The 23314-nt window shown below is 42.5% G+C and overlaps 1 protein-coding gene across 5 annotated transcripts in view; it reads left to right on the forward strand.

Moving 5' to 3' along the window:
* The window catches only part of LAMA2 (laminin subunit alpha 2), a 524271-nt gene that overhangs the window by 401159 nt on the left and 99798 nt on the right, over window positions 1–23314 (forward strand). For all 5 annotated transcript variants that reach the window (XM_069974947.1, XM_069974948.1, XM_069974950.1 and 2 more), the window contains 3 exons: window positions 8624–8740; window positions 11817–11980; window positions 20886–21024. In XM_069974947.1, the coding sequence (XP_069831048.1) occupies window positions 8624–8740; window positions 11817–11980; window positions 20886–21024 (420 nt within the window). The remainder of the gene's footprint in view (window positions 1–8623; window positions 8741–11816; window positions 11981–20885; window positions 21025–23314) is intronic.

Below are 23314 nucleotides of genomic sequence, written 5' to 3' on the forward strand. Positions count from 1 at the left end.
GCTCGTCTGGAGTTGGTCTATACATTTTAATGTCATTACTAAAATTCGGCATGTCCCTCCGTCCAGCTACTGACAGCTGTATTGTAAACATGTAGCTTATGAATGTATAATGTCAGGTCAGACTGAAGGTGGAATTTTGACTTGCTTGAGATCATGAATAATGTCACATGTAATGGAGATGTATGATGTTACCTATGAAGGGCAGCTTACACTGACATATGTACACAATTTGCATATTGTCAGCTTCTTCATTTTTTGATCTCTTGGAAATGTCCACAGGGGATGGAATATTTATGTACATATCCCAGTCCAAAGGTGAAAGAGAAATCTGCATTTACACAAACAGTTGTACAACTATAGAAACCTTGATGTTTGTTTTTTGTTTTGTTTTTTCTTTCCTTTTTTTGCATAGATATAGGGTATACCACATATAACACAAGAGTATCACATGTAATACATTTTGTTACATTAACTCTTTACATTAACACAGTTACTTTTTGGACTCCTACTGCTGTTAGTGAGTCTTTGAAAGCCCTCTCTATGGTGCACAGCTATTTTTTATTCACCACTTCATTTCAGGTGGTGAAACCAAAGCTTGGCTGCTTGCCAGGCTGGCACTGTGCTGGCAGATTATTTACAGTACTAGAAATGGCATGTGTTCTGTTAACATACTTGCCCCTTTCGCCAATGTGACTGCCCTTTTTGGACCCAGTTGAAAAGTACCAAAGATAGTGGCAAAGACACACTAGTACATCTGGGCCATTGAGTGGGCATCTATTTGGTAAATACGGTTCAGTGTGGATAAGTATAAAGTTATGCACTGGAGTATGCTGTCCAGTTCTGGAACCCGATTCATAGAAAGGACGTCCTAGAGCTGGAAAAATACAAAGGTGGGCAACTAAACTAATAAGGGGAATGAAGCATCTTAGTTACAAGGATAGATTACAAGAATTTAATCTAATTAGTCTTGATAAGAGACATTTAAGGGCAGACATGATCAACTAATTCAGGAAAATAAATTGCCCCTACAAGAAGTATAGTGGAAAGATGTTCCAGGTGAAATCACCTCAAAAGACATGGGAAACTCCTGGAGAAAAAAAATGTTCAGTTTCCAGAGGCGATACGCCTTATTTACCATGAGAACAGTGAAAATAACAAAATAAAAAATGTATGCATATGTATGCCATTACATCCTATATCCCTTTATCGCTTTTGTTCATCCATCTTCCACCCTCATTGATTTTTTTCAACCGTACTAAATAAGTAAATATTAGAGATAAACGAATAAGATTCGATCGAGTAGGTATTCTATTAAATCACGAACTGGAGAGAATGGAACGGCTGCACACCTCATCTATGGCTGACACTAATGCCGCTAGGCCTATATTAAAAATCAACACCTGAGTGTCTGTATTTTAATTGATCAAGCCATATTGCCCCGTGTACCACCACGCAGGTCCTCTGGTCCACACGGGTCCCGACGCTAACTCCACACCGTGTCGGTCAGCGACCGCCAACCCCGCAAAGCGTGCATGTGCAGGGAAGGGAGGCCATGGAACGGCCCTGCAACCCCAATGTCACAGGACTAGACCCAAAAAGCCCCACCAAAACCCGGCCAGCACCACTGGCGGGGAAGGCTGCCCCCAAACGACACAAGTATGGATAAGGTATTACACTTACCATTGCTGCTCTCACAGAATGGGGAAGACATAGGGTCCAGACATGTGAGCACAGGCATATCCTGCTAATTTTGGTCATGTGGGTCTTATAAAGGAGTGCTAGCTGTTCAGAGAGGGAGAACTGTAAAACACGAACTGGAGAGAATGGAACGGCTGCACATCTCATCTATGGCTGACACTAATGCCGCTAGGCCTATATTAAAAATCAACACCAGAGTGTCTGTATATGAATTGATCAAGCCATATTGCCCCGTGTACCACCGCGCAGGTCCTCTGGTCCACACGGGTCCCCACGCTAACTCCACACCGTGTCGGTCAGCGACCGCCAACCCCGCAAAGCGTGCACGTGCAGGGAAGGGAGGCCATGGAACGGCCCTGCAACCCCAATGTCACAGGACCAGACCCAAAAAGCCCCACCAAAACCCAGCCAGCACCACCGGCGGGGAAGGCTGCCCCCAAACGACACAAGTATGGATATGGTATTACACTTACCATTGCTGCTCTCACAGAATGGGGAAGACATAGGGTCCAGACATGTGAGCACAGGCATATCCTGCTAATTTTGGTCATGTGGGTCTTATAAAGGAGTGCTAGCTGTTCAGAGAGGGAGAACTGTAAAACACGAACTGGAGAGAATGGAACGGCTGCACATCCCATCTATGGCTGACACTAATGCCGCTAGGCCTATATTAAAAATCAACACCAGAGTGTCTGTATATGAATTGATCAAGCCATATTGCCCCGTGTACCACCGCGCAGGTCCTCTGGTCCACACGGGTCCCCACGCTAACTCCACACCGTGTCGGTCAGCGACCGCCAACCCCGCAGAGCGTGCACGTGCATGGAAGGGAGGCCATGGAACGGCCCTGCAACCCCAATGTCACAGGACCAGACCCAAAAAGCCCCACCAAAACCCAGCCAGCACCACCGGCGGGGAAGGCTGAGTATGGATATGGTATTACACTTACCATTGCTGCTCTCACAGAATGGGGAAGACATAGGGTCCAGACATGTGAGCACAGGCATATCCTGCTAATTTTGGTCATGTGGGTCTTATAAAGGAGTGCTAGCTGTTCAGAGAGAGAGAACTGTAAAACACGAACTGGAGAGAATGGAACGGCTGCACATCCCATCTATGGCTGACTCTATTATTCTATTCTAATATTCTATTAAATATTGCATTATTTGAAAGATTCGAATTCAATCGAGTAGTGAGGTGAATACGCGGGAAACATTCGAAAGCCCTCCCATCGCAGTTGGCGCTTTTTTTTAATCCAATGACCATGCAGGGAGGCGGTGAGGGACCCTGGAAGTACGTACGCAGCGCGAAAACGGCATCTACCCTCATTGGATAGCTGAACCACATGACCTCGACTCTTAAATACTTGGCTCCCTCCTCTCGTCCGCAGATGAGCTTTCAACCTAGCCAGGGAAAGATCTTGCAGCAGGGAGAGATAGGTTTTAGTAGCGTTTTGGTTAGGCGTATTCATTCCAGTACCCTGTGTGTACAAGTGACTTATAGTGTCCCTGTTTAAAACCACTAAGGGCACGTTATACATATTGTTCCAGTAGCCCACTAAGGGAACCTGATATATACTGTTTCAGTAACCCAGTAAAAGGCACTAATACATATTGTTCCAGTAGCCCAGAAAAAGGCACGTCATACATTCTGTTTGTACAGCATTCGTACAGCATTACACGTGATACTCGCGAATAACATGATGCTCTGCGGACGCACATTGGAATCATGTATGTAACACTGCACAAGAAATACAAATGAATTGTTTAGGGAGGTTTTATGAGGGACTTGGTGACCTCCAAGTGGTCGAATTTTGATTTCCAAGTGTATCAATTTTTTTTCCCATAGACTATAATGGGATTGAATACTCATTCGAATAGTCGAATATCGGTGCCTATTCGATTCGAATTCTCGAATTCTCGAGTTGAATATTTCACTACTCGCTCATCTCTAGTAAATATATACTGTAATCATCATCACAGTTTAGGATTAGAAATGACCGAACCGGGTTCGGGTTCGAGTCGATCCGAACCCGAACGTTCGGTATTTGATTAGCGGGGGCTGCAGAACTTGGATAAAGCTCTAAGGTTGTCTGGAAAACATGGATACAGCCAATGACTATATCCATGATTTCCACATAGCCTTAGGGCTTTATCCAAATTCAGCAGCCACTGCTAATCAAATACCGAAAGTTCGGGTTCTGATCGACTTGAGCATGCTCGAGGTTCGCTCATCTCTAGTAATTATGTTTACTAGATTTCAGGTAATAGGATGTTGATCCAGGGATTTATTTTCATTGCCATAAATGTTTCCCTCTGGTGTTTGGCGATTGCCATCCATTGCATAGAGTTTTTTTTGTTTTTTTAACCTTCCTCTGAATCAACACAATAGAGTTATTGGTTGAACTTAATAGACATACTTTATATTTACAACTATGTAACTATACAAAGTATCAAAGTACAAAGATCAATGCTGTATGTAAATATAAAATATTCTATGATTATTCCAGCACTTTTTCTAGTTTACCAATAAATAAATAAATATATATATATATATATATATATATATATATATATATATATATATATATATACATACATTCCATTCATGTTCCAAATGGGCAATGCATCTTTCCATTACATTTCATGTTTCAGTTGTAGTTTTCTGGGACACTTTGACTTTGACATGTGAAGATTAACCATTGTAAAGTTACTGATGCTAGTATATTGAAGCACATTTTCATTTTTAATTTATTTAAATCTAAGATGGATAATTTTTCTAAAATAAATCCAGATGGAACTGAACAGGAATGAATAAAGTGTGATTAGATGACTTAATGGCTTGTATTGAAGGTTATTCAAATCCACATTTTTATCCCTGCAGAATAATGAATGTCCTTACTTTGTAAGAATACACTTTGATGGAAATGCTGCATATACTGTAGAGCATTAGTGGACTGAATATGAATCCGTTATTGTTCCTGATGGATTTTTAATATAAAAATACCTTACATTAGCATTTTTTATGTATTGGTACAAATATTTAAGTCAATAGGGAAAAGATTACAATTGTGATCAGTATAATACATGGTGTTTTGCTTGGAGAAGATGCAGAACATTTTAAATGATGTCAACCTAAATCAATTCAATACTGAAAGAGGTAGTTTTTAGTTCCTATTATGTAAAGTGGCAAAGACTGCATATCATAGCGGTTAAACATGGAAAAAGACAGGCTCACAAAATAACCAAATACCTGTGTTTAGCTAGGGGAAAAAATGTACCTGACCTTAATTCCCATTGCGTATATATGTTGATCAGCTTTAACATTAACCCCAACTGCCTAAAGTGGCATATGTCACCCATTGATTGTCAAAGCAGCTTTGAGGTATTTGAGGTATGAACTCCATGAGGCCTTTGAAGGTGATTTGTGGTATCTGGCAAGACATTAGTAGTAAAGTTAAAGTGTTACTATAAAATATTTTGACCATTCAGTTTTAGTAGCTTAGGTCATGATAAGAAGTTTTGCAATATATATTAATAACCTAAAATGAACAGTGTTTTAAATACATTAGGCTGAAAGTCCCCTCAGAGCTCTGTCTGAGTTATTTCTGCATTCCTGCTGGACACACCCCTCCCTGGAAATCCGTACCTAGTGTACGGACTCTGACAGGAGGATCAGATAACAGCCCTGACACAAACATAAACAAAACCTCCTCCCCCACCTCCTAGCAGCACGTTCTTCCCCCTCCTCCCCTCACAGAGGTGACTTAGCAGAGATGAGGGTGCTGTGTGTGAGGAGCAGCGCAGGGGAGGAGCTGGATGGAGGGACAAGTACCCAGTGCTTCACCCAGAGGGACATGCCAGCCATGACTCCAATGTACTGCATTAAGGGAGAGTGGGTGAGTCACTGAGGGGAGGACTACAAGTACCAGCACAACACAGCTGCAGTCCTTCCATAGTACCTATAACATTCCCTATCAGATGTCTGCAGCAGGTGCTCCCACCTCCATGGCTGACATTATCCTACAGTGTTATGAGAGCAGATGACTGTATCTAATCCCACTGTGTGTGATACCATCTGCTAGGGCTTTGTATCTAATCTTACATTGTAATACTGTATGCTGGGGCTCTATCTGATGCCACTGTGTGTGATACTGTATGCTGGGGCTCTATCTGATCCCACTGTGTGTGATACATCTACTAAGGTGCTGGTCAGTGAATAGGGGGACCCAACCAGGGAGATGAGGGATAGGCCACGTCCACTTTCAGTCAGCCAGGGAGATGAGGGATAGGTCACGCCCACTTTCAGTCAGCCAAGGAGATTAGGGATAGGCCACGCCCACTTTCTCTCAGCCAGGAGAAAAAAATCATTTATTCTTCAGTTTGGGGCTCTTTTTAAAGGATAACATGAGGGCTTTTTATTTGAGAAATTTCATTTTTTGGCTACTTAAATTATAGTTACGCTTTAAGCGGTGCTCGTGCATGCTTGAGACTAATTGTTTGGCATTTAAATACTGGTAAAAGTTGGATGCAGCCCTAGGAAGTCCTTGAAAAATATGGACACAGCCTATGGCCATAGCCTTTATTCCTGTTTTCCAGGACTTCCCAGGGCTTCATCCAACTTTCACCAGTATTCAGGTGCCATCGATATTCAAATGCCAAACAACTGGTCTCGAGCATGCTGAAGTACAGCTCCACACTAATTAGCAGTACGTTCTTTAAGTTATGCGGGCCTCTATAGATCAGACATTTCTAGCACATCAAACAAATTCTTATCTCAGGCATTTGGGTGCAAAGTCAATACCTTGACTCAAAAATGCAGAATATACACACAGGAACAAAGGTGCAAACGGCGATCTTTCATATTTGGTTGGTAAACACTTAAGGTTATTGTTGTACTTCAGGAACAACACTGCCTAGGAGATAAAGTATATATCAGGGGGGAGGCAGTTCCCTGTTGATACCAGTATCTGGAATTGGTGAAGAAAATGATTTCAAATGTGAAAATAATTTTTCTGCAGCAAAATCCAGTTCTCTAGCAGTTGCCAAACCACCACCAGGTACACCAGCCTTGTTAGGAGAAAAACTTGGGCTGTACATAATTTATTTATTTTTTTTAATTATTAAATGATAGCACAGAAAACACTTTAGAAGATTAAGTTCTTTCTTCATCAGGCCTATACCTTGAACTCTGTCTTGTTCCTCACATCATTCCTTGACAATTTTTGCAGTGAACTGGGAGTATTATTCTATTGAAAAAAGAAAACTACCATGAAAAAATATCATTGGCATAAAATGGTGTACTTTCTGCAGCAATGTTTAAATAGGAGGTTTATCAGGACCCCAAAACACCCAGCAGAATATTGCCTAGAGCTCCCCTAGCTTGCCTTCTTCTTATAGTACATCCTGGTCCCCTATCTTTGCTAGGTCAGCAATGCACCAGAATGTCCACATGGTGTAAAACAAAATCTTATCCATCAGACAAGGCCACTTTCTTTGATAGTTCCATTATACAGTTCATTTATAATGCTCAAATGCCCATTTTAGGGGGTTTAGGAAGTGGAAAGAGGACAACACAGACCAGTCTGTGGTTATGCAGCCCCAAATACTGTAGACTGCAATGCACTGTTTTTGCTGACACCGTTTGTCAACTTATTGTATTAACTTTTCTGGCAATTTGTGCTATAGTAGCTCATATGTCAGATCAAATGAGACTGGCTAGCTATTTCTTCCCATGCCATGTGCATCACTGAACCCCAGGTTTCACCAGTTCACTTGTTGTCCCTACCTGCAATTTTTTTTAAAGGTAATAACCACTGCATATTGGAGACACCCCATAAGACCTGAAGATCAGAGTTGAGGAAACTTTCAGTTTATGGCTGTATCTATTTTTTCCAAGACTCCCTAGGGCTTCATCCAACTTCAACCATCGGTATTCAAATGCAGCATGTGTGGATTCAGACGAACCCGAACATGCTCGAAATTTGCGTAACTGTACTGGAGATGTTTCAACTACAATTGAAACAATTTGACCATGCAGGATTTTATCAACTTTCTGGCTTTACTGGGTATGTTAAAAGAGAAGCACCGTGAGATAAAAAAAAAAAAAAAAAAGGGAGAAAATTCAGGGGATGCAGGAAAATGGGAAAGAAAATAGTCTTACACATCCCTGTGCCCTGTAGCACCACTCCTGGGTCTTGTTGACAGCCGCCGGCCACTTCTTCCATCTGCAACATCACATACTCGGGTGATCGTTTTCAATTCCAGCCAGTTAGTGACTGGTGCAGGACTACGCCCTAGTCACTGACTGGCTGAGCGGGCAATCGCTCAGGGAGGCCATGACATTGCAGCTGGAAGAGCCGAGTACGTGATGTACCCAGATTCTGACCAAAAATAACATCCAGTGGCCATCATCGGGACCTGGGAAGGACAGGGACAGGTAAGTTTACTTTCTCACTCCCTCCTCCAGTTTCATAGGACTTCTCCTATAAGCCTAGTTAGGTAACCTGAATGATTGATCAATAGCATATACTGGTCCTATACTATATAGGAGTATCAATTCTACTTATTTATAATGCTATGTGTTATTCATAAACTAACTTGGAGACTTTGCTCTGTCCTGCTCTGTCGGGAATATGTACTTCCGTTGTATCCCTTCCTATTATGTTCGAAACTCCTTAGTACAACTTTGAATTAGAAAAACATGGCAAATTTTTAAAATATCTGTTGAAACTACAGGTATTCTTTAAGAAAAAATACATTAAAATGAGTCAGGTCTTGTTTAGACATGCATTTCAATCCATAATACCATATTACTGCATGTCTACTATAATGAAAATGTGTTCTTGTAGTAAGTGATGATAACTGTCACATTATACTTAGGATAAGATTGTTCCTGACTTGACATTCTGTGTAACTTATTTTAGGGAAATAAGCAAGTTGTTGAAAAGGGCAAGAAAGAGACTGAGAACACGCTAAGCGAAGCCGACGACATCCTGACAGAAGTCAACAACTTAGCACAGAATGTTAACGAAGGGGAAAATGTAAGTAGAAACCACCCTAAGCTGTAAACTTACTGACCCAATGCTATTTAAAGAGCTGATTTACACTAAAGCAAACAGTTTTGGAGCAGCCAAGTGTGAGCCATTACAGACTTCAGAAGGAAGCAGCCATAAAGTGATGTATATTTTCAGCTAGGAAGAGATTTCTGAATTTAACAGCCGTACTAGTCGTTCTTTTCAGGAATTTTTTTAAATTATTAACATTGAGAGCTCAGTCAGGTGATTCTCAATATTAACCCAGTATAATCAATGTCTACCCTGGTGAGGACTCGGGAATCCATTCAGCAGGAAATAGACATAGGAATGGGTACATCTTTCTATAGCACAAAGCCTCTATGCAATCTGCAACAAACAATGGCTCGAAGTTCCAAAGATGTGACTCACTAATAGATTGGTATTGGTGATGTTGGATACTTTTTTATCAAGTGAGACAAAAATGTTAGAAACACAGCATTCAATAGGAATGGGCAAGATCACAATCGATAAGTTTGTCTAATGCACTTTATTAGAGTGGCTGCTACTACATACTACACTTGGCACATTATTTTGTACGACCACTGTAAAAGATTTAACTGTCTGGTATGCTAAATGACCCTAGGAGTTCCATTTTAGAAGTAATAAAAATTAAGAGTTAAAAAATACATTTTAAAGGGGAACGCTTGTTAATTCTGCTACTGGGTAGTAGACCCTTTCCTTCCTATTGTTAAAAAGAAAATATCCCATGGGCTTGCTATAGGCTGGGTTCACACTACGTATATTTCAGTCATTATTGTGGTCCTCATATTGCAACCGAAACCAGGAGTGGATTAAAAACACAGAAAGGATCTGTTCACACAATGTTGAAATTGAGTGGCTGGCCGCCATATAACAGTAAATAACGGCCATTATTTCAATATAACAGCCGTTGTTCTAAAATAACAGCAAATATTTGCCATTAAATGGCGGCCATCCACTCAATTTCAACATTGTGTGAACAAATCGTTTCTGTGTTTTTAATCCACTCCTGGTTTTGGTTGCAATATGAGGACCACAATACTGACTGAAATATACTGACTGAAATATACATATACTGACTGAAATATACGTAGTGTGAACGCAGCCATAGGGTGGCACACAGGTAGCATTTAACCCAGGTGCCGTTGAGTGCCCAAATACCCTTATGCCACATACGAAGTCCTCACGACTATAAACTGCACATGGTGGGTTGGAGCTCTGCTTTAAATTTTGGAGAAATCTTAAATTACACAATTTTAGTAGGCACTGGAAACCATAAAATCCCACCATATTTGGTATCCCCATACTCATGGCAACCCCAAAAATAAATCTATAACATTAAGAAATAGCTTAGTGGCATAAAAGGTTAAGAAAGCAAAAAACAATCAATCAGGGAAATGGTCAGAGTTTACAAATGGTTAAAGTGAATCTGTGACCCTAACCTGTGACCCTAACCTGTGACTCTAACTGCCTACTGGTGGTACCACTGGCTATACATCACTAAAAGCACTAAGAACATACCTTTGTTGCCCGCGTGTGTTTTTTGTTCCCGCAAAAAAGGACCTTTATTTGGGCTGTGAATAGTGACAAAGAGGTGAAGCCTATAATTCCATGAGCCCTAGCACCACTACGCCTTACCGTGCTGTATGCCGACTTCTTGCATAATCAGGAACACACACTCTGCATACAACACAGTGAGCATTGTGATGCCATGGTCTGGGAAATAATAGGCCCCACCCCTTTGACAGTTTTCAGATCAAGAATAAAGTTTTTTTTTTTAAATAAAAACGCAGACTGTCAAAGATATGTTCTGAATGCTTTCACTGATATCTATCTAGCGTTGCCACCAGCTCAGTAGGTGGTTCAGGAGTCACAGATTCGCTTTAAGGATGCATTTAAGACCTTTGTAACATATATTAGCAGAGACTGTATCTAACAATATATATTTTTTTAGTTTAGACCACTTTATACCATTTGAAAATACTTTGTATCTAGGTATGGCAGAACAGCCTTTGTAGTGTTACATCAACTTCTAAAACCCCTGATGTCTACATCTCCAACATCAAGGCAACATGGAAGGAGCCGTAGGTGCATTGCAGGAGTCAGTTGTGTGGGAAAGTCTGCTGTGCATACAAGTAGCTACAGCTCTTGTATCCACATACAGATTAGCTGATCGTGTGTCTGACAGGATATTTTGCTGCCCTTTAAAAACTCACTTTGAGATGCTGCATGCCTCAGAACTTGCTAACATCTTCACACTTAACAGTTATGCATACAGTGTATACCCTGCTGCTTCATAAGAACAGGAGTCCCTGCCCCTGTACGTATTCACCCTGTTATGTAGTATGTATTGAACTTAAAGGGGTGCTCCAGCGTGGGGACACTTTTTGGGGGGGACCGGGGAGGAGGTGGCTGAAATAAAAGACATCCACTTACCTCCCCGGTTCCAGTGGCGGGTCCCGCATCACAGCGCTTCAGTGCCTGGTTCCCGGCCGCTTCCGGGTGTCTGACGCTGCCCGAGACGCTACGTCTCAGGGCCGCTCAGCCACTCAGTGAGGCTGGATCCGTTTGAAGTCCGCTCGGATCCCGCCTCTTTCACTGAGTGGCTGAGCGGCCCTGAGACGTAGCGTCTCGGGCGGCGTCAGACACCCGGAAGCGGCCGGGCACCGGAGCACAGTGATGCGGGACCCGCCGCTGGAAACGGGGAGGTAAGTGGACGTCTTTTATTTCAGCCCCCTCCTCCCCGGTCTCCCCAAATACAGTGCCCCCACGCTGGATAACCCCTTTAATAAGCTTACTGCTACCAGCCCAGTGTGTGCTGGGGCTACATCAGGGTTAGTATTTTCTCTCGGTCAGGCTTTCCACCTCAATCTTAAAATTCTTTCTACGAAGTAAAATAAATAAATAAATAGTCTTGTCATTTGTTCTTTCATGACACCCATTAAGAACATTCGGTATGGTGTCGGGTTAAAGCCCAGGACTATGTGCTCATAGCCAGCTTAAGAAAATGGTTCACCAATGATGAAAGTCATGATAATTTAAATTATACTTTCATATTTGACAGGAACTGAGGGATATAAACACTGAACTTCCACAACTAGCTGAAAGTTTAAATAGAAAAATAAACAACCTCACCGAAGAGATCCAAACAAGGGACCTTCCAGAGCAAGTACTCCAGGCAGAACTGCAAGCAGCCCAGTTAAACGAGTCCTCTGCAAAGCTTGATGGGTGAGTCGAATCAAAGCATCAGAACTATGTACAAACAGAGGAAACCCTTTTTTTTTACTATTATTATATTTAAGTACACTACTATGAGGGCAACCATCTGGCCTGAGCTGTTTTTAACAGCATTTAGTGACATGTTTTTAAAGGAAACTATTTGCAGGTTAGACAAATGTAACTTGCTCATATGTCTCTACAGCACACAGGGCACTGAGGATAAGGTTTCTGACCTTTATCCGCAGTGGCGTTTCTGTGTATTTTGTAGTTAAAGTGATATTATCACCCCCCCCCCCCCTTGATATGTGCAGGTCTCAGCATCATTTCAAAGTTAACATGCTGCACAGTTTATATTTACCTGTATAAAACATGTCTTTTTTGCCATTCTGGCCAAAAAGGCTTTTTAATCAGTGGTGGACAGTACCATCTGGATAGGGTCATTGTGCTCCCAATTTCCTGCCCATGTCAGCGCCGTAGTTCCCCCCACTTACGCAACATCATTAGAATAGGCCTCTTTTACTGCAGTAGAGGCCAGGATTCATCATCTGTGGCACAGGCACAGTGACGTTACTTTTCCACACCGGCGCCATAGAAGATGATTGTCCCATTCTGATGATGTGAAGGAGGGGGTGGGGACTACAGCATCAATGTAGACGGGAAGATGAGAGCACAACGGCCGCAAAGCCCCACCCAGATGACTGTCCACCAATAATAAAAAGCCTTTTTTGGCCAGAAAGACAACAAAGACATGTTTTATATAGGTAAAGCTATGTTCACACAACGTATGTGTTATAGAAATCACGGTCATTGTAATTTGAATGGCCGGTGTCTTACAAAGTGGGAACATGGCCTAACAGGTGACAATACCTGTACACCAAACTACTTTACTAGTCTAGGAATTTAACAACAAACCTGTATATAATGCCAATTCGAATCAAGAAGTCATTTTCTCTCTATAGTGTTATGAGACTCACATCGAGCATCTCCTAGAGTTATTGTGAAAAACCCACCACTATGTGAATTGACTTAGTTACTTGTAGAACAGCAGGAGCAAAGCAAAAAACAAACAAAGACTTGATATGTCTTCTGACAAGATGGCTTTTGTTTGATGTAAAATTTGGTTTGGTTTTACTTTAAACTCAAATAATCATGGAAACCACCAAGCATTGGGAAATGAGTGGCACACACAGCAGATGAGTTTTGGCAGATGCACCATGTTTTCTTTGTGTGTCCTGAATTTTCACAATGACATATTAGGTACAATGAGCGCCAAAAGTTGCGCTAAGAAATGGCGACCTGTGTTTGTTTATGCATTTTCACGCACAAAGCCACTCCCCTTCAAGTCAACTTTTTTGGAAAATTATATTTTACTGGTGAAAACGTGTTATTTATCTTCTGGAAATAAAACTCAGACATTTTGTTGAGTCGTTGACTAAAGATGAGTGCAACTTCAGCATACTCTAGTCCGATTGTTTGGCATTTGAATACTTGTGGCTGAAGAAGTTGGATGCAGCTCTAAGACTGGCTGGAAAACATGAGAACAGCTATAGGCCATAGGCTGTATCCATGTTTTCCTGAACTCTCTAGGGCTGCATCCAACTTCTTTAGCCACCAGTATTTAACCCTTAGGCGATCTTGGACGTACCCGTACGTCCAGGGTTGGCTTACCGCGTTCAGAGCGGGGCCGCGCGGCCGCCGCGCTCTGAACCGCCGCGGTCCCGGGTGTCGCTTGTAGCCCGGGACTGTAGGTATTAGCGGGCACGGTCCGATCGCCGTGCCCGCCAATACAGTAAAAGCAAAGTTGCCAGCTGCATCCGATTACCGAATGCAGCTGTTCCCTGGTGTCTAGTGGGGAGGATCGCTCCTCCGGGACGTTGTCCCGGAGGAGCGATCCACACATCTTACCCCTTCCGGGATCAGCGCCGTAATGGCGCTGATCCCGGCTCGGCACAGCCGGAAGCAATCAATGTGCCTATCTCATGGATCTGTGCTGCATACAGTATCTATGCAGCACAGATCTCAATGAGAGATCAGTGCACTTATACTAGAAGTCCCCCAGGGGGGCTTCTAGTATAAGTGTAAAAGTTAAAATAAAAGTGTGGTTATTAGTAAAAAGCCCCCTCCCCTAATAAAAGTCAGAATCACCCCTTTTCCCATGTTATAAATCGCCCCAACTATTAATCACATTCCTGATCTCGTACGGTAAACGGCGTAAGCGCAAAAAAATCCCAAAGTGCAAAATTGCGCATTTTTGGTTGCATCAAATCCAGGAAAATTGTAATAAAAAGCGAACAAAAAGTCGCATATGCGCAATCAAGGTACCGATAGAAAGAATATGTTATGGCGCAAAAAATGACACCTGACACAGCCCCATAGACCAAAGGATAAAAGCGTTATAAGCCTGGGAATGGAGCGATTTTAAGGAACATATATTTGTTAACAATGGTTTGAATTTTTTACAGGCCATCAGATACAATGAAAGTTATACATGTTATATATCGTTGTAATCGTAACGACTTGAGGAACATATATAACAAGTCATTTTTACCCCAGGGCAAACGGCGTAAAAACGAAAAAATTTAAATTTTTTTTCTAGTTTTGCAGTGTACTTTATGAAAAAATTCAGCCTGTCATTGCAAAGTACAATTAGTGTCACAAAAAATAAGGGCTCATGTGGGTTTCTAGGTGAAAAAATGCAAGTGCGATGGCCTTTTAAGCACAAGGAGGGAAAAACGAAAATGCAAAAATTGAAATTGGCAGGGTCCTCAAAGGGTTAAAGGAGAAGTCCGGTGAAATTTTTTTTCCCCCATTTCCTCCCCACATAAAAAGTTATATAAGTTCCTAATGTACACTCATGTCAGATTATAGCCCCTTACCAGACTTTTCTCTGTGTCCCCAGCTGCAGGAAGTGGCTTACTTCCGCATTCTGGGCTGACGTCACGACGAGTGCAGGGTCCCTGCTGCAGCTTGGGTCGTGATGTAGGGCTGACCACGTCACTGTGCAGGCGTTCCTATGAGCTGCTGGCACGCCTCCCAGCCTCATACATATGCATACAGAAGCCTCCCTCCTGTGTAGAGGCACCCGTTCTGTGTAGAGCAATCAGAATGCTGATGAGGAGGGGGAGGAGCGAGCACGATGGAGGGCGGGAGCAGGCAGGCTGGGAGCTCCGTGTCAGCTGTGACCAGAACGCTGACAGGTGGGGGCTGCAGGGGGAAGGAGAGAGCATGGCAGGCTGGAGCAGGGTCACTGAGAGCTCGGTGCTCTGCTGCAGGGGGGGAGATACAGCATGACTGGCTGGAGGAGGCTGGGAGCCTGTGTGTGCTGGGATGAGAAGGGATGGGGTGGGGGCTGCTGGGGGGAAGGAGAGAGCATGGCAGGCTGGAGCAGGGTCACTGAGAGCTCGGTGCTCTGCTGCAGGGGGGGAGATACAGCATGACTGGCTGGAGGAGGCTGGGAGCCTGTGTGTGCTGGGATGAGAAGGGATGGGGTGGGGGCTGCTGGGGGGAAGGAGAGAGCATGGCAGGCTGGAGCAGGGTCACTGAGAGCTCCATGCTGTGCTCAGAACGGGAGGAGCTGTGCTGCAGGGGGGAGATACAGCATGACTGGCTGGAGGAGGCTGGGAGCCTGTGTGTGTGCTGGGATGAGAAGGGATGGGGGCTGCTGGGGGAACAACACATGACAGGCTGTGTAGGCACACTATAAAGACACTGTGTGCTGTGATCAGAAGAGGAGGAGAGGGGGGTTGTGTATAGTACCTGGTGAATTGTAAAGTGTACATTAGACACTACAAGTGATGCCACAGAGAATGCATGTGGCAGGACTACAGGCTAAGCATTAGGGGGGCTGGTAACATTCAGGGGGTGGGACACAGAGCAAGGCTTTACTGAGTGGGCTGGACAAGCAGCAGAGGGGAGTATACAGTGGGCGTGACAGGTACAGCAGCAAGGAAGAGGGGCTGGGACTTCTGACAGGAAGTGTGGAGAGACCAGCTGATAACCAGAACAGGCGATGTGGGGGTCCTAGAGTGGCGATTTGGGGCTCAAACTGTTACTATTCCAAAGGGGGAAAAGATCCCTTGTTTATTTGGTGATTGGTTTTTTTGAACAGACCCCGGAATTCTCCTTTAAATGCCGAAGGATCAGCCTCTAGTATGATCAAGTTGCGCCAACCTCTATTGGTTACCTGTTTCATAAGTCAAAATTTTTTTCTTTACTCCCCCATTATCTTTCTTGTCCAGAGATGAGGTTATCTTAAGTATAATGACATTGTGAGATTTCTAACTTGTATCCAGATGAACTGCCAGTATTATATTTGCAGCCTTTACATTTGAGATATGCAATGTAAGTACGTAAATTGTTATTTGCTAAACCAGTGCCCCTCAGCTTTATGTGGTGGTAGCTGGCCTGTTCCACTGCAATTAAAATGTTTTCAACATATTCCAAGCTCTCATTTGCTTTGTACGTCAATGCATCCTGCTAATGCCAGCTACAAACACCTCTCTCTCTCGATAAAACATTACAGCTGGCTTAAATTCAAAGGAAAACACAGTGCGGCAGTGCCACCTACCTGCCTACCAGACGTGCTTGTCCAGCAGACTGTTTCACCTGCAGAGCTCAGCAAGCAGCAAAATCTTTATCAGCCGTCTGGCAGCATGTGTACAGAACATCAATTTGGAAACCATGGCCTTCACATGAAAATGGGTTTTTCACACAATCCCTATGCAACTAGTTTTGTAGAATAGAGAAAAACGGTATTTTCAACATGTGCAAATCTGATGGTAACATGGCTGCTCTATTTGTTATGTGAATAGTGTGAAGAGTTAGGAATTTAATTTTTTTTGTGTTAAACTATATTCACACATTCAGTAGTTTTTCAGGACCGTATGTGATGTCTGCAATCATCCACAGTCCGCAACAATATGTCTGTCATATGTCCATATTGTACCCATAATACATGTCTTTTGTGGATCAGTAAAGAAAGAGAATGTAATACTTATATACTGTAAGTGGGAATGGTTTAAAACCATAACTCAACTGTATTTTTTATGGATTTGCAGATGCTAGGAACGTTTCATCCGTAAAAATTACAGATCCACAAAAATTATGGATGCTCCCATTGACTTCTATGGGAAAATCCATGTCGCAATTAGGGTCCATACTAAAGCTTGTCAGTAATTTTTGCTGCAGTAGTTTTTTAAGGTTTACAGATCCATAAAACTACCGACAGTGTGAACAGTCAAATTTAAATCAGTGGGACCTAAATTTGTTCATAATTGCAGATCTGCAATAACGGACAAACTTACGCACCGTGTAAATGTAGGACTCTCTGCAACTCATCTTTTGATTTGTGTTAAACATTGTAAACTTTTTAATATATTGTAAAACATGAAAAGTCCAAGGGAGGTGCATTTTGTTAAACTACAGTCTTGCTTTAAAAATATAATATTCTATTGTTATAAAAGCAGGCAGTAATAGTTAGTACATAACATGTCACATGTAACATACAGCTGACACCCACTGCATATAGCAGTTGAGCCCATGCTATATGTGAAGACCGCCAGGCTAGCATAAAAAGGTGCATCAGTGGTAGTTAAAAAAAGATAAAATAAATAAATAAACTGAAGGGTGTGACGCCACCGATAAGTTCCAAACTATTCAAGAACACACACATACAGATTTCGCTTACTACTAGGGTTAAGCCAATCTTAAGCAAAAGTTAGATGCAGACCTAGGAAGTCCTGAAAAACATAGATACAGCCTATGACTGTTGAGGGGCCTCCTTTTAAAGAGGTGTACCCATCTGGGATACTAAAGGCATATCCATAGGATACAGGTATCCCATAGATGCAGATCTAACTTCTGGGACCTTCACCTACCTTCAGATCGAGGGCTCCTGCAACTCATAGCCCGTATGGACCAATTGTCTGTGATGGTTGTTTAATAGAGATGAGCGAACCGGGTTTGAGTCGATCCGAACGAACGTTCGGCATTTGATTGGGGGGGCTGCTGAACTTGGATAAAGCTCTAAGGTTGTCTGGAAAACATGGATACAGCCAATGACTATATCCATATTTTCCACATAGCCTTAGGGCTTTATCCAACTTCAGCAGCCACCACTAATCAAATGCCAAAAGTTCGGGTTCGGATCGACTTGAGCATGCTCGAGGTTCGCTCATCTCTATTGTTTAACTATTTAAAGCGTAACTGTCATTTCAGGGTCATTTTTCTGAAAACAATAAATATCTATAGTACAAGCGATTTTAAGAAACTCTGTAATAGGTTTTATTTACCAAAAGAGTTTCCTTCTGTACTCAAAAAGCTGTTTTTCTAGCTCCCCCCTCACTTCAGAAGAAGCAGGATTTCTGTATCCATTATGTGTCTATAGAGAGGGGAGGGGCTGAGAGGAGTGAGTGAGCAGGGAGTGAGCATCATATCAGAAAACTACAGACCTGACTATACGGAGGAAGATAAGTGACCTTCGACAGTCAGGAAATGCGATCAGGACCCCCACAGCGATGCTCTGGTCATTTATAATTAAACGACACGGTCTTGTCGTTTAAGAGGTTGATGATGGGCACCGCGCGATTGCGGCGGCCCGTCATTAAGGGTGAGGGCCTGACTGCACATAGCAGCCGGTCCTCTCCGGCTATGAAGCGAGCTCAGCTTGTGAGCCCACTCCATAGCACGGGACCACAACATGGCATAAATATACGCCCTCCTGCGTTAAGGCACAGGCAGTGGGGGCATAAATGCACGCCCACAGTGGTTAAGGGGTTAAAAACGGGCTAGGAAAACACTAAAGTGCTTAAGCAAAAATTTGCTTGGTCATCACAGGGTTGAAGCCAATGGCAGTTCCACAAATTGCCAAGATGACCAGGGAACACTTAATCTGAAGTGTGGATCTCAGAGGTAGAGCCCGCATCTAAGGGACACTTATAGCATATTCTTTGAATACACAGCATAAGTATAATAAATAATATAAAATCTCACCTGCTGTGATTCCTTGCAGCTGCTGTTCCAACACCGCCCAGTCTCGCTGCTTAATCTTTATTTTGACACAGAAATGAGATGAGTAACCACTGTGGCCACTTACTGGATGAGCAGGCACTTCTTAGTGCCAAGACTGAGGCCTGGACATATTGAGCATCGTAACTTATTATTGGAACAGCAATGGCAGAGAATTGAAGCAGATATTTTTATTACCATTTTTTCACTAGTCTGACCCTTACAGACAAAGCTGTTAAAGTAAATGTACCACTTACTTGCATTATTTTTTAATTTTTATTTATTTAACATGACCTTGTTGCCTTAAATCCCAGTGGTACCTTGCATTTTTCACTCTGTTACTGCCATCTGCACCAATTTCTTGATATGCAAATAGGGCTGCTTAGTACACTGCAGGCAAGCCCAATGCTCTCAGTGCACCGATATCCCCTCCCCTGGGTGACGCACCCCCTTCAGAATCAAGTCTGGCCGCATCACCAAGGGGAGGCAATATCGGTGCACTGGGCCCGCCTGCAGTGCACAGAGAGGCCCTTTTTGCATATCAACAAACCGGTTGATGACAGGGATATGAAAAATGGATGGTGCCACAGGGATCTACACGCCAGTTTTTATTTTTATGTAGGGAAGTGGTACATTTGCTTTAAAGGGGTTATCCGGGTAACAAAAAAAAATATTCTAAATGATCCCCCTTCCCAATACCACCCTATGTCTAATATACATGTATAACCTATCTTGCACCCTTTCCCAGTTTATTTTATTATTTTTATCGGCTTTGAACATATAAAATCCTCTACTCTAGGTTCACTCTGACCACGCTAAGCTCCCTCTTCCCCCCTCCCTTTGTGGTCTGAGGACATTAATCTCATCTCTGGGGGCCGGGTTAGCTGTCTATTGACTTGGTAACCCAACTCCCAGGAGACATTATCTGCATCATCTCCATGCATCTGTGTTGCTTCCATAGACTTCCATGTGTCCATGAGCCTAGGTCTCTGTAATGTGAAATGTTATAGTTCTGTCTCTACTTTCTGTGAGTGAATGCAGGCATATGCACCTGTCTTTGTGTCACAGCTCTGTATATTGTAAGTACTGTAGTTACACGTCAGCTCTGCTACATCATCGGCTAGTACGGAATACATACTGGGGTGATGTAATGCAAAATCAGTTAAAAAAACAGTCCTGTGTTTACTGTGCAATAGTAATGACAGCAGTGGGCAGGAAAGAAAGCTAAGGGGGTGAGTAGGCAAATGAACCAATCAGGGAGATCCATGATGGAAAATGTAGTTTCATATCTTGGTTATAGATCAGATTTTAGAAAAAACTTGTAACTTAGGAGTAGCAGCAGCTAGAAAGATGGGAGATGGCTCAAAATACTTGCTGAGTAAGACCAGCTAGTATAAAAATGTTTTTCTCTTAGGTGGATAACCCCTTTTAAAGGCTAATCAACTCTCATCTGATCATAGTTGAGCTCAGATGATGGTTCACAAGAGTGGTTAGAGATCAAGACGTCAGATGTGCTCTACAGCTTCCTACAGTATGTGCAGCAATGCATAAAAGCTGCAGAAGCCAAGTGATTTTCAATAGCATTAAGTAGAAAAAAATATTTTAACCAAAAATAAATATATATATATATATATATATATATATATATATATATATATATATGTAAAAATAAAATGCCCTAAAAGCGTCCAGTATTGATCGTTTTGGAAACTATTCACAAAGATGACATTGTGTCTACATACAAAGAAATTTTACAAATAAAGTCTACAGATCCATTTTATGTGCTCTGGAGTCATTGCCCACACAAATTGCTTTACCAGGGCTGCAATAGATTGTGCTTTTCATTCTGCCATCAATTCATTTCTGTTGGGTTGAGATTTGAATTTAATATTCCTATCTGTTTTCACAGAATCCTTGGTGAAGCTAGAAACCTCTCATTTAATGCTACAGTGGCATTCAATGCATACAGCAATATCAAGGACTCCATTGACAATGCAGATGACATTGCAAAAGAGGCCAAAGCCAAGGCAAATGAAGCAGGAGAATTGGTAAGGGCAATGCATTTTAGTAAAGAAAAAAAATAATGTATTCATTTATTTTTATACTGTATGTTCCATCCATCACTTTAACATTGGAAAAGAGTTGGAATCCTATAACCAAGAGCTGTTTTGCTCAATCATCTTTTTTAGTATAATTTTAATTATAATTTTAAGCCCAAACAGGCTCTGGCTAGACATGAGCAAACTTTTTAAAAGTTTGGTTCAGCATGTTCACAAATTTTTGGCATAAAATACAGCTAAACAATTGCAGGTGATTAGATGTTTTGGTGCGGTTCAGCAATTTACTCATCAATACTTACCTGTCCATCTTTCCCTGGTGTCCTCGGTCTCTGGTCACACTGACAGACAGGACTAATAGGGCGCCCCCCTATCAATTGTGTACTATTAGTAAATTAATTATTTTCTCATTGTGTATTATGATGGTCTGCAGAACCTCATCATACACCCCATCTGCTGAAGAACCTCATAATACACACCTCAGCTGCTGCAGAACCTCATCATACACCCCATGTGCAGCAGAACCTCATAATACACCTCAGCTGCTGCATAACATCATCCTACACCTCAGCTTCTCAGGTGATAAATAGCAGCACATGTGGATATACATGTACACTAGGGGCCACCTCCAGCACTATACCCCAGTATACATATACAGTATATATCACATGTGCTGCTATATACCACCACCTCCAGCACTATGCCCCAGTCTGTAAACTATAGTAATGAAGGGGCTGGAGTCCAGCACAGGCAGGAGGAGGGGGAGCACACACTGACAGGATACAACTTGCTGGAGGAGCCAAATTTTGTGTTTGCTGCTGTTATCAGTCTGTTGTCACAAAGACGGATTATGTGCTTTCTTCAGTGTGCACACTCTCCTATAAGCACACTGCACTGCCTGTAGCTCACACATCCACACAGAGCACAACACAGTTATAATCCCAGAGCTACAGACCTGGCACATGGCTCCCTCCTGGGTCTGAGACCTGCTCCCCCACCCCCAATTGTCGGGACCCCCCCTCCAGACGACCCTCCCCCTTCCTCCTTACAAACAAACACGACCCTCAGCCACCAGCCTCTCCCCTTTCCCTCATTGTTATACTCACTAGTACTGGGGAGGAAGAAGGATCAGCATGTGGAGCCGCTGTGGCCGGCTGTGCAGGCTGTTACCCAATCCTCAGGAAGACTGCCGGGTGACGTCACACATCAGAGAGACGCAGCCCGGCAGTTCCTGGGGAGGGCGGTAGGGGGCGGCCCTCAGCATTGATAGGGGTCGGGACTGCTGTCATTTTAGTGAAGTTAAACTTCACTAAAATGACAGTGGCAGAGAAGATTGTGCTGCCCCCTGCAGGAACACAGGAGCTGCCGCCTGAGGCGGAAGCCTCACTCTGCCTCATGGCAGAAACGGGCCTGATTGGCTGAGTGGCTTGTAGGCAGCTGGAGACACCACACACACACAGAGGAGGACATCAGGGAAGCACGGACAGGGGAGCATACCATTTTTATTTTTATTTGTTTATTTTTTTTACCACTATCTTTGATGAATTAAAAAAATGAAGCTTGCAAAAATCTGCCAATTATTTAAGTGAATGCAAACTTTGTTGTGAATCCAGCTTCACTCATCCCTACTATCTACATTATAATATCCAACTCTCATCTATTGGCTATGTTCACACACCATTGAAATGATGGGTATTTTTATTAAACAGCCATAATTGTAAAATAACGGCTGTTATATTTTGTTAAATGATGAACGTCTAATAAAAACGGCTGTTATTTTGACGGTGTGAACATTATGATGACTCAAGGGCTGAAAATGTCATATTACTGTTTTAAAATTGTGGCAAATGGAAAGACTTGCTAAAAAATGTATCTGTGCAGAGAACTGAACAATATCAAATACAGAGGTTGTTGTGGGTGTTTACTTTTTTCTTTTTCTTTTTTTAGTTGAAGCTATGTCTTATACCTTTTTTTAATATACAAAAATACATATAACTGTATAACGTAGATTTTAACTAAGCAAATATAATACTTATGTTTATTTTATTGAAATGTTTATAAAAATTTTTTTTTTTTCACAACTGGCCTCACTTTCCAATTTCTGTCTTTTTCTCAGTTGCTGTTAAATTACCATTGTTTGCAATATTCATATTACCGCATGCAAATTTGACCTTTCTAGGCCATTATATTGATCGTACTGTATCTAATAGCCCTCCAAAGCCAGGGTAGCTTAATGGTTTGTCCAATGCTCAGCTAAGATTAATCTGTATTCGCACTCTGT

The sequence above is a fragment of the Dendropsophus ebraccatus genome, chromosome 6 (assembly GCF_027789765.1).
Source record: "Dendropsophus ebraccatus isolate aDenEbr1 chromosome 6, aDenEbr1.pat, whole genome shotgun sequence".
Classification (NCBI taxonomy): Eukaryota; Metazoa; Chordata; class Amphibia; order Anura; family Hylidae; genus Dendropsophus; species Dendropsophus ebraccatus.